Source organism: Carlito syrichta, unplaced genomic scaffold (assembly GCF_000164805.1).
Source record: "Carlito syrichta isolate Samal-C Ts95f unplaced genomic scaffold, Tarsius_syrichta-2.0.1 Scaffold110315, whole genome shotgun sequence".
Lineage (NCBI taxonomy): Eukaryota > Metazoa > Chordata > Mammalia > Primates > Tarsiidae > Carlito > Carlito syrichta.
This window is the reverse complement of record NW_007054411.1, coordinates 11198-23920: the sequence shown is the minus strand read 5'-3', so window position 1 is coordinate 23920 and position 12723 is coordinate 11198. Positions and strand designations below refer to the sequence as shown.

Genomic DNA, 12723 nt, shown 5'->3' with positions numbered 1-12723 from the left:
CCGGCGCCGGCGTCTCCCGCCCGTGCCGCCCGGGGCCGGCTTCCTGTGTCCCGTCTGCCGCCCGCGCGCCTCCTTTTATGCCTTCGTTTGCTGCTGGAGCTTTCTCTGTGGCTGGCACCGCTCACTGGCTCCGGGGCGGCTCCCCGCTCGCCCGACCGGCACTCGCTCGCCGCCAGGCAGCTTCCCCGGCGCTCGGGAGTCTGCGGCCTGTTCCCAAGCTGTCTCCGCCTCTCAGCGCCGTCTGGGGCGCGCTCCACGCGCCGCGTCCAGGGCTCTCGAGTGGCACTTCACGGACGGACGGGGAAAGTGGGCTTACTCATCTTCCCGGAAGCAGAAGTCTCTGCCTGGCTAAAGTTTTGTGTCCCTTCCGTTTTTCCTCTTCTGTTTTTAGTACAGAAACCGAGAAGAGCACTTCGCTCAGCAAACGGCGCTGGTGACATCTTGCTTGGATTGCTTAAAGTATTAGAAGATATTAGCATTTCCTAACAGAAAATAATGCCACACATTTTTAAAGTCACAAAATATACAGATTGAGCTCTTCGATCATGGGTTGTTTTTTAACCACCATTTCATTCTCATGTTTTTCTTTTAGAAAGCTGAAATAAGAAACTTTAATAGTAGTCACCGTTTGGAAAGGGAATTAGAGGAGGAGAAGAGAGACATAGCTTCTGGATTTTTTTTTTGCCATGTGTCACTACATTTTTTAAAGTTAAAACCATGGCTTCAGAACTTAACTATACGACAGGCCCCATGCTACCCTGTGAGGAAGCTTTGCACATCCCTCATTTATATCAGAACTGAGGCTCAGAGGGCTTGTCCTCCTCATTAATCACAGCCTGTGACTTGACTGCAAAGAGCAGCAACCCACTGAAGCCACCTTAGGCGGGGGTAATCTAGCTCAGCTTTTTAGGGTCTGGTTTCTAGGATGCGAATGCTTTGGGTTTGAAACGCAGCTTTCACTTAACTACCTCGGGCAGGTTACGTAAGCTCCTTATATTTCAGCATCCTCACATGTCAAATGAGAATAATAATAGTACTTATCTCAGAGGGTTCTTGTGCCGATTGAATGAGATGCTGTGTAATGCACCTAGCACATGCCTGGCACTCCATGACAGGGTGGTGAGTTGCCATGTAGAGGGTCTAGCCCCAGCTTCACTTGACCTTACAGTTCTAGTGTCCAGTACCTGATTTGCAAGAACCTCTGTGTCTCTTAGTCTAGAGCGAAAGCCTCTGGCTCAGCTGGGTTGGGTTTTGACCCTGGCCAAGTCAGCTGCGGCTAGGAGGGAGCGTCTACACAGCAGGGCCCAGCCACCCCTCCGGAAGGCCGGAAGGATGAGGTGGGCTGGGCAGTGGCCCACATATGTCTGCCAGCCTGACACGTAGCGGGGCTTGCATTGGTTCGGTTGTATCTTTTAAACTTTCCTTAGTTTCTCAGTGTTTTGAAAGAGACAAAGTAATGTTAGTTTTTGTTCTGAATGAAGACAACACCATTCTTCTAAATTCATTTCCCTGTGTTATAATAGTACTTTGTCTCTCTAGCAGGTCCTCCTCGAAGCCTACCCAATAATCTTATTTATTTTTCAGGTTACAGAATACCTGTATGCTAATAAAATGGCTTTCCGATACCCAGAGCCCGAAGACAAGGCCAAATATGTGAAAGAAAGACTATGGCGGAGTGAATATGATTCCTTGCTGCCAGATGTGTATGCATGGCCAGAATCGGCATCGAGCCCTCCTCTGATAGCAGAGTAGAAGCACTCCTACTGACAAGTACTTTCCATGCTTCAGGGAGCCCCCTTTTCAGAGAAAAAGATAATTTTTCTCAGATTTATGTTATTTTCCATGTTTTTCCTGCCGTGCAACTCTGCTTGACTTATTTTTCCCCTACATCTCCACATCTGTTGGGGTCGATGTGTCGATGTACTGTTAATGCCCACTGGACCCTACAGTCAGACATCCGGGCTTCAGTTGTCACAGCTCATGTCACATCCCAGAGACGTTACAAATGCGTGTGTGAATGTCTGCACTTAGTTGACCTCTTATTTGCCCTTGCCAGGATTTTGCTATTTGCTGTTATAAGTAATAATCTTCTCTCACCCAGTTCCTTTACAACTACTAAGAGAGAAATTTCCTTTTGTGGATATGCATACCGGATTTTGAGAGAAGCCAAATTTTAAACAAATTTCAAGGGAGAATGGTTATTATCAAAAATGTCCTTTTATATCAGCTTCATCTTACCTTCATGCTCTGAAATCTCTTTATAGCAGATAGATCCAGAGAGACATGAAAAATTTACCCTCTTATTTATTTTAGAATTCAATTAAAGTTTAACCAACATTATGAGTGAGTAATGGGAATTACTGCTGCCTTTAGACAAATAAAACAGTCATTGTTTTCAACAGTGTATAAAAATCATAGTGTAACTTTTTTATTTAATAAAAGTAATATCTTAAGTTTACTTGCTTCAGTTATGCTATCTTATTGCCCAACTAGAAATTTAGGTTTGCTTATTATGAAAAACATTTTTTCATTAATTCTAGATGATTCTAGAAGGGAGCATAGGATAGGATAACCTGACCACGTATACTAGAAGGTCATGTGACTTTAAAAAAGTAAATTAGTCGTGTTTCACATCCAAATAAGTCGTATTTGACTCGAGAAACTGTACCCTTATTCCAACAGTGATGTTCTTTATTACTTGAGATAACTTTGGAATGTTCCTGTGATACATGTCTTTCAGTATTATCAGTAGTAACAACTCTTTCTCCATTGAAGGCAGATTTAATTTTTGTAAACTGCCAAAGCTCATTTAAAGCTGTATGGGAATGAATAAGGTAAGTGTTCATCCAGGAAATGCCATTTTTAATCCCAGTAAAGTGGGTAAGAATTGGCTAATGAGAACAATTTTGTGTAGCTTGCATGTTGAAGAGTTCCAAAGGAAAATCCAAAAGCATTTTGAGAAATAGTATTGCTATATATCTGCCTACCATGGTTGCTTTGAGGGAACAAAACTGTTTTTGGCGTTGGAGTCTTACTCTCACCCAGGCTGGAGTTCAGTGGCACAATTAAGGTTCACCGCAACCTCGACCACCTGGGCTCAGGCAATCCTGCTACCTCAGCCTCCCACGTAGCTGGGACTGCAGGCGTGAGCCACCGTGCCTGGCCCGCAACAAAACTTTTAAAAGCTTCAGTCTAGGAAAGAAACAGCAGATTAGTTGTAGATACATAGTGGGCCTGCGTAGTATTTGATGCTGCTCTGTCGGGAAAAGGGGCTTCATTTTTTGTTGTTCATCTTTTTGTCCTGCCTATAGCTAGAGCTCGAGTCGCCATACTTTTAAGAACACTTAAAATGGCAGTGCCATCCGGGGTATGGGAAAATGTAGGTGGCTAATCCATTTAACAAATGCATGGAGTCAGAAGTCTTTTTCATGACATAAGGAAGTAGGTCGCAGTTTGTTTGAATTAAAGATGAGAAAGTTTCTGGGTCTTTGTTTAGACAAGGTTTTGCTGTATGGCCCAGGCTGGAGTGCAGTGGCTATTCCCAGGCACGATCATAGAGCACTACAGCCTCAAAGTCCTGGCCTCAAGAGATCATTCTGCCTCAGCCTCCCAAGCAGCTGGGACTGAAGGTGCACACCACTGTGCCTGGCTGAAAGGCTTCTGTTTGTTCTGATACCTTTGTCAAAACAGAATCGCCCCTAAAAATAGTCTCTGTGTGAAACCTTGATTTTAGTTTAACATTAGGACTAAAATAGTTACCAACCTGCGTTCTGCTTAGTGCTTGTTGAGGGCAGAAACATAGGCCGAATTAAAATCATTTTACTTAGACGTTTGCTTATTAAATACACCCGGTACAGTCTTCATGGAAATTTCAAACCACTTTAAGAAAGGCGAATGGTATGTGCCTGCTGAAATAATACAGAAATCTTCAAAGCTACTTATTTTGTACCAACCAGTATCTGAACAAGTGTCAATGACTGGCTGTCAATTAAAGAAACATTGCTTACTATTTAAGCCAAGGGTATGGGCAGGAACTGTCAGCCCTGCGGGGGCAGGAGAGGGCAGGATGGCATCACGTTGGAAGAGAGCCTGCAACACTTGGGTCCTCTGTGGGAACTTTACCTGGCAGGAGGGAAATTATTTGGAAAAACAGCCATAGAGAATCTTTCTCTTTTTTTTGAATAGAGAGGAATTCTGTGGATCGCAGTGTCAGTAGTTCCTTAGTCGGCAGAAGTGAGAATGCTTGTTTTTCGAATGTGTCGTCACCACCTGCAGTGCAGACAGATTGGATAACTAGTAAGAGCAAGGTTTATTGACAGCAGCGGAGCAGTTGGGGCTCAAGACTTCGGCTCAGATATTCTTAAAGGATGGACCCCAACCAGGAAGTTGCCTCAGGACCCCAGGAGCTTCTTTGGGGTGCAGGTGTGGCTGCTCCCGCCCTCCGGGCCCTCCCAGACCACCAGGGGCAGATCCCGGGCAGTGTCTTTTCAGCGCCCCGGACTCGCTGACTGCCCTCACAGCCGCGGCCCCGAAGCCGACATCAGAGTCATCCGCAGAGCTGGCCGGTGCCGATGGCGGTGGGGGGGCCTGAGAGGCTGCATCTCGGACAAGCTCGGGCCTGAGCGTGTGCGGCTGGCACGAGCACACACTGAGGGGCACCACCGCAGAGCGCTGTGCGGGGGCAGCGGAGCCTGCGCTTCGGGGTCATTTGCTTTGACTTGCATGAAAACGGCCGACCGGAAATATGCTTTTACACAGTCATTTTCATCTAGCAGTGTTTAGTTTTTACAGGATGTTGACAAAAACAAAGACAGAATTCGGAAGATTTCTCTGAAAATACCTAAGAACTAGAACTCTGTGTAGTTCTGACTTAAGGATCTTTAGCGTGCTGATTAAGTAAAGCCCAGCAGCCAGTTTTCATTTGTAAACGACGAGCTATCAAATGGACATCTGCTTCCTCTTCATTCCTAGTTCTTTTATGACATGACTTACCTTATCCTTTGTCCTTTCTTTTTCTAAATTAGCAACCTCTAGAGAAACAGGATATTACGTTTTTGCAAAAGAGTTGCTAATGAATTTTTAATGAAAACATCATAATCGTCAAGGAGTATGGAGCATTACTTCCTGGCTCAGATCACAAAGCCCCAAGAGGGATGGCAGTGAAATACAGAAAGCCTTGCCGTGGAATAACGCTCCAACCAAATGCGCCTGTGGCTTTTCCCTGAAACCCGTTCCGTGTCCCTCAAGGATAGCCTTTTCTTACTCTTAAGTAGCTCCAGGGCTCTGTTGAACTTACCAAAATGGAACCAGCTCAGCAGAGAGTGTCAGTAGAAACCTCAAAGCTCTTTACTGGGGTTCCATCCAAAGGGAAATCTTAACGAAACAGTACCAATATGGTATTTCCATCCAAGACCACATACGTTCAGGTCTGGTGCACATCTCCCTTGGTTCTCGACTGTTTTTGTGGTTTGCACTTGGAGTCTAAATGTTAAGATGAAACCTTCTGCAGATGAGCTGAAGTAACATACTTCATATTTAAAATATCAAGACAGCCAGGCTCAGTGGCTCAGCCTGTAATCCCAGCACTTTGGGAGGCCAAGGCGAGTGGATTGCCTGAGCCTGCAAGTTTGAAACCAGCTTGGGCAACTTCGCGAGATCTCTTCTCTACAGTAAATAAAAAGTTAGCCGGGCATGGTAGCGTGTGTCTGTAGCCAGCAAGTTGGAAGACTGAAGTGGAAAGATCGCCAGAGCCCAGCGGGTCAATGTGAGTCTGCCACTGCACTCTAGCCTTGGTGACGGAGTGAGACTCCGACTCAAAATAAAATAAAATAGCATAGCGAGACAATTTGACTGTAGAAAACTTTCTCACCTGAAATCAGGAGGTTTCGTATAAGAGAAAACTGGGCCTAGTTAGGACATGGTTCTTATTATATAATTTGCTTAACCCTTGCCAGAAGTTATTTAGATAAACGAATGATTGCATTTTAAAACTAATTTTCCTTTCTTGGATGAAGTAAATTGTGCCTGTCAAAGATAAAAGTAAATATGGAAATGTGTTCATAGTTCAATTGCGTAAAATAGATATAGTAAAAGTCAAGTGGCTTGAATGCTTTGTATCTTTTAGTAAACAGCATTTTACCAATAAATTGACCCTGATTTCATATTACTGTTTCATCCGAGTAAAAATTTGTTGCTACTTGGGAAGTTATTCCTACACTGAACATATTTTTTAAGTTTTAAGGCTAAGGGAAATTTGTGGGTATACTTCAGTTTTCAGGATTTGTTTTATGTTCTAGAAAAATGTCTTAATTTTAAGTGTATATTCTGGCAAATCATTGATTCCTATATGGCTGTTGAATTATCACCAACACATTTGGTGTATACAGTTGGCGAATAATGACAAACTGAATTCCATGGATAGTACCTACTCTCAGCCACGCTTGTTCTAGTCGTCTTACATAGGTAGTCCTCACCATCACCTTGTTTCTGTGCCTGTTTTACAGATAAGGACAGACACTGATCTACTGTCTGTCTCTGTGGATTTGCCTGTCATGGACATTTCATATACACGAATTTGTATAAAATTACAGCAAAAAAACAAGGACAGACACAGAGTAGTTAAATGACTTGCCGACCATCTCATGCTGAGTGGCAGAACCTGGGCTCTTTCACAAGGCGAAGCGGCTTCAAGTGTAGGGAATTTTATCTGGATCTTAAAAACCACGTGTGTCTGTAGTTCCAGCTACCTGGGACGCAGAGGCGGAAGGATCGCCTGAGCCCAGCAGGTCGTGGCCTGCAGTGGCCAAGAGCGTGCTGTTGCACTCCAGCCTGGACGACAAGAGTGAGGCTCCAACTCGAAAAAAACCTTCAAGAATTGTTATTTCGGATGAAAAATTTTTACCTGTTCCTTTAAGATTCATCTTAGGTCCTTTTAAATACATTTTTACCAGTTCATCTGATTTTTGCTCCGTTCTCATTTATAATTCAAATACAATATAGTCTTCAGTATTTTAAGCATTGGGTATAAACATTAAAGATTTAGTTTTGAATTTGATACATTATACCAAAAATTCTCAGTAGCCAGTTCACTAATACCTTTTGATGGGGTAATCTTCACAGAACCAACAATTGCTATCACTTCTGTGCAAATCAGTTTCAGTTGTGCTTATATATAAGAATATTCACTTTGTGAATCCGCCCATGTCATGCATGTTAATTATCAGGTATATTTGAAATGATATATGTTGTGTTATATGCATCTATAACTTCTTCCTCTAAAAGGTGAGAATAGAGTACTAATATAAAATGTATGTGTGGAGAAAACATTTCTGAAGAGACCTATTTTAACAAAGATTTGACAAACCTTCTCCCCAATGTTTTATTATACTTTGCCTATTGACTTTTAAATTTTACTGAAATTAAAATATTTTTGCAAGTGATATATTTTGTGTTCCCTCTGATAACATCCCAAGCATTAATTACTGGCTTTAAGGAAGACATGCGTTGCAAGCATTGCTTTCCCTTCCCCTCTTTGTGTCTAAAGTGATGGAGTGAAAGTCTTGTAGTCAATGTCAGTTTGAGGGGAATGTCTTGTGTAGAGCATATTACGCCAGACTGACTTCCTACATATGGTTTCAAGAGTCTGTAAGGTTCTGAAAACGACACAATTGTGTGTATGTTTTCTCTTTTGTAACATATTAATTGTAATGAGATATATGTTCTTATATTTTCTTAGTAAAATTTTTCTGTACATAAAAAAATGCGTTATGACCTTGTTCTTAAAGGCTGCTGTGAACAGCAGGGGTCCCCCACACCGTCCAGGGCCACAGGCAGCAGGTGAGTGGGGGTGAGCAAGCGAGGCTTCCTCTGTTTACAGCAGCTCCCTGTCGCTGCCATTACTGACTGAGCGCCTCCTGTCAGATCGGCGGCGGCTGTAGACTCTCCTAGGAGTGAGAACCCCGTGGTGAACTGCGCACGTGAGGGATCTGGGTTGCCCGCTCCTTGTGAGAATCTAACGCCTGGTGGTCTGAGGTGGAGCTGAGGTGGTGATGCTCTGTATTTCATTATATCTTACAATGCAATAATAATAATACGAATAAAGTGCACAGTAAGTGGCATGTACGGGAATCGTCCCCAAACCACCTCCCTGCCCCCCCCACACCATCCGTGGAAAAATTGTCTTCCATGAAATGGGTCCTTGATGCCAAAAAGGTTGGAGACCACTGGTGTATAGGGCACGTTTAGAACTCGGTATCATCATAGCCCTCAAGACACACACAGACCCTCCAGAATACTTGAGTCTTGGGAGTGTGTTGTTACACGCAGATTCACACGTAGAATACTAGCTGTGCTTTGCTTTTTTTCCCTTCCTTTTGGTCAGCTTTCTACTCTATTCCTCTCCTTATTTAATATAGTCATACCAGCCTAAGAATGTCCATAAGTTTGCAAAGGAGGGCTTTATTTCTCAAAGGGTTGCAGCCATTCTGACGGACTGGAAAGCGTGGTGTTTGTACCAGAACTTGAAACAGGGGCTTCAGGGGTGGAAAGCATAAGATGGGAGTTTTTGCTGAATGGGGTGGCCAAATATACGTATTTAGTAGCTGCAGGAGGAGCTGCGAACATGCACGTGTGCAACTGAGCTTTAGGCCCTTTAATGGGTTGCGTGTACAAAAGGTGACAGTGTTGGTGTGATCCGAGGGTGGAGTGCTCAGTCCTCTGACGGCAACAGGCGAAGCAGAGGTCACAGAGACGCTCTGAGCCAGGCATCCGTGAACTGGCCGGACCCAGTCTGTGGCCCGTGGTCTCTTCTCAGGAAAGAACGGCGGTCAGCTGTAGCACCGCCACAAAGGGGAGAGGCCGCCACGAGACGGGTGGCCATGAGCGGCGGGTCAAGTCTTTCAAAGGGTGGCCCTAATGGTGGCTCGCAAGGGCGGGTGTGCAGTGGGATGTGTCCAACTTCCCATCTTGTCATGGTCTGCAGCTCCGCTTTCAGGATTTCCCTGGGGTCCCCTTGACTAAGAAGGGGTCGGTTCAGTAGGCTGCGGGGGCTGGGGATTTTTATATTTGCTTATCAATCAGGATAGTAATTGTATCTCACCTTTTCTCATCCCCCTCCTCTCCTCACACACAACGTCAGAATACTAAATACTCCTAACGGCAGCCATAGAAAAGATGGCTTTGCATCAACATGGATGGAGCCAGAGATCGTCATCCCGAGCACCCTGACTCATAAGCAGGAAGCCAAACCCGCATGTTCTCACTCACGTGGGAGCTAAGCGGCCACCAAAAGTGGAGATAAGAGCCACTGGGGACACCGAGGGGGGGAGAGGGAGGAAGGTCGCTGGCTCAGAAGCTCTCTCGGGGCATAACGTTTGCGACCTGGGGAACGGGCCACTGGAGATCCAAGCTCCACCTCTGCAAAAAATGTCCATGTAGCAAACATCCATGTGTACCCACAGAATCTAAAACTTTAAAAATAACATTTAAAAATATTCCTAATGTTCAAATACTAAATCGGGAAAAACCGTATGTTGATTTTGTGATCAAGGGGGACAATGATATAATAGCTAATACCTACTGAGTGCTTACCTCAAGTCAGGCACTGTTCTAAGTACCTAATACGTCATTAACTCATTAAAATGTAGCACAGCCGGGCTTGGTGGCTCAGCCTGTCATCCCGCGCCTTTGGGAGGCTGAAGTGAGTGGATTGCCTGAGGGCGCGGGTTCGAGACCCACCTGGGCAACTTGGCGAGACCTCATCTCCACAATAAATCAAAAATTAGCCAGGTGTGGGACCGTGTGCCTGTAGTTCCAGCTACTCGGAAGGCTGAGCCGGAAGGATCACTGGAGCCCAGCGGGTCGAGGCTGCGGTGGCCGGGAGCGTGCCACTGCACTCCAGTCTGGGTGACAGAGTGAGACTCCAACTCAAAAACAAAAAACAAAAAACTAAATGTTGTAATACCCCTACGGGTGAAGGTGCTAATATTACTAAGGGTTTCCCTGTTTTACAGATGTAGAATGAAGACACAGAGCTATTAAGGTCATGTGGCTACTAAAATGGCAACGACAGGATTCTCACCTCGGGTTAACAAAACCCGGACCCTGTTTAAACCAGACTTTCCATCTACTCTGAGCCTACAGCCTATGCAGCAGAACATGGCTACAGAAAATCATAGTCACGCTGTTTCGCTTGGTGGTTGGTTACCACTAACTTCGAGAAACCCGTCATGCTCTCTGGCATGTCCTGGTCCGTGACGCTCCGAGGCCGTCCCGCTGCCAAATGTGGGACATCGGCGTCCTCACACTCAGCAGACAGCCTTGCCCCACAGAGAAGCCGTCGGTCAGGAGAGAATGTCCTCAGAGTCCTCTCCCCAGCTCCCCAGACACCCTGAGAGAGGGAAAACCAGCAGCCCTGATGCCCCGGAGCTGGCCTTGCTGAGAGCCGGCTTGGGGCTCAACCCCGCCTTGGCGTTCTCCTGTCCTGTGGAAGCCATCTCACAGAGCCTCGGCATCAGCCAGGGCCACTCCGCTCACCATGGGTCGAGATAAAGACCAAGCTCCTCTGCAAGCGCGTCTACACCCGGGCGAAACGGGCCTTGTCTGGACCACAGGAATGGCCGAACACCCTCCGTCCTAGCTGGTATGCTGGACGGCTGACTCTACCAGCTGCAGTTTGGGCCTCGACCTAGTCCACACCCCCCACAGACAGCATTTACCGAGGTCCCAGGGAAGTCGGGACGGCCTTCGCTCCCTGACACACCCAACCTGGAGTGGACCCTGACCCCACGGACCTCTGCACTCACCCAGCCGGAACCCAGCCCGGCTTCCTAGCACCCTCTCGCTGAGACGACCCCCATTTTCCCAGTGGCAAGCCCAGCTGGGGCAGCCTCGGGGGTGGCGGTCTTTGCCGGGCGGGCACCGGCAAACGGCAGCTGCGCCCAGGGGGCTGCGAGCCGGCTGGGCTTCGGCGGACACGGGCCGCCCCCTCCGCGGGCGCCGGGCCGCCTCCTCTCGCAAAGCCAAGGCTTTGCCCGCGCCCGCCCCTCTCCTCGGCGCCCGCTGCCCGCGCTGGCCTGCGAGCCGGCCTGCACACGTGCGCTCGGCGCAGCAGCGGGGGGCGCGCCTCCGCTTCCCGGCAGCCCAGGCCCGAGCCGCCCTTCTTCGAGCCAGAGCCTTCCCGAGACGCCGGACGGCCGGTGCCTCCTGGCTCCAGTCCCACCCTTGCGGCCTCTCGGACCCGCTCCGACCGGGGCTTGTGCTCGTCTTCCCGAGACCAGCTGCCAAACCAAAAAATAAAACCTCGACGGTTGTTTCCTCGACCCGTAGGCATCTCTCGGCCCCGGTGCCCGCGTTCCTCCGCTTTGTTTTTACGACTGCGCCATCGATGCCATTTCAGGCCCACCGGAAGTCGTGAGAATGAAACGAACTTCCGGGTGCCTTTACCCAGATCCGCCGCCTGTTTACGTCCTGGCCCGTTCGCTTCACCGTTCCGTCCGTCTTCCCCTCTTTCTCACTCTGTACCCACACACGTCTGTTTTCGGGGCGGTCTGAGAGTAGGTCGCAGACATGACGCTTCTTTACAAAGTGCAAAGCTGCCCTGTGTGCATTTCCTGAGATCAAGGATATTCTCTGACATAACCGTCTTACTATTCATTATCAAAGTCAGAAACATAAATGCAATACTATAATCTAACCTAATATCACTTCCCTTTACTCTAAAGTTTTTTCTCCTTTTGTAAGTAAATAATTTGAGGGGAGATATTTTGAGAGCATGTAAATAACCTCTTCTGTATCACACTTTCACCCCTTAAGTTTTAGCACTATTGATCATTTTCCAACTCTGGAAGTTCTTCTATATTTATTAGTTGGCATTCTGTTATAAGGAGGAGCTTCTCCTTCTTCTCCATTACTTTATCCATGTATTGATAGTGGTAGGGATCCATGGATTGTTTTTTGAGTTTTGTTTTTTTGGAGTCAGAGTCTCACTCTATCACCCAGGCTGGAGTGCAGTGGCACATGCACAGCCACTGCAGCCTTGACCTGCTGGGCCCGGGTGATCCTTCTGCCTCGGCCTTCCAAGTAGCTGGAACCCCAGGCATGTGCCACCATGCCTGGCTAACTGTTCGATTTACTGTAGAATCGAGGTCTTGCCAGGTTGTCCAGGTCTCGAACCCCTGGGCTCAGGCAGTCTTCTCACCTCTGCCTCGCAAAGTGCTAGGATTACAGGCAAGAACCACCATGCCAGCAGGATTCATGGATTCTTACCGTATTCCGCGGGTTTTATTATCTATTGCTCTCGTTTACCTTGATGCTCAGATGGTCTGAGGTTTGGCCAAATAGAGCCCCTGTGACCCGGCTCCTCACTCCCTTGAAGAAATAACAGGTCTCACGATTATTTCAGTGCTGTAGGATTTTTGACATCGCAAGTTCCAAGCTCACGGAATCCTTTTCTTTCCTCAGCTTTGGAACCAGCCATTTTCCTGGGAACCGCGCCTCCCTTTCAAATATCCCCACCATTCGCCTCCACTGTTTGGCGATCCCGCAGTTGGGCCTTCCTTTCCCGCAGGCTGCCCTTCCCGACGCTTCTTTGCTGACCTTCCTCCTCGGACAGCGGAGTGTGCGGGGATCCGATCTGAGACGGCTTCTCTGTTGACACGCCTCTCCGGCTCCGCGTTCTGACTTCGCCTCGCGGGCAGACGGCGCCCGGCACGGCCCGCCGGCCCC

General features: G+C 47.4%; 1 protein-coding gene across 2 annotated transcripts in view; it reads left to right on the top strand.

Moving 5' to 3' along the window:
- The window catches only part of ME2 (malic enzyme 2), a 52092-nt gene extending 49634 nt beyond the window's left edge, over nt 1-2458 (top strand). For both annotated transcript variants that reach the window (XM_021717885.1, XM_008069390.1), the window contains one exon: nt 1585-2458. In XM_021717885.1, the coding sequence (XP_021573560.1) occupies nt 1585-1607 (23 nt within the window). In that variant the 3' untranslated portion in view covers nt 1608-2458. The remainder of the gene's footprint in view (nt 1-1584) is intronic.
- Nucleotides 2459-12723: the final 10265 nt, after the last annotated feature.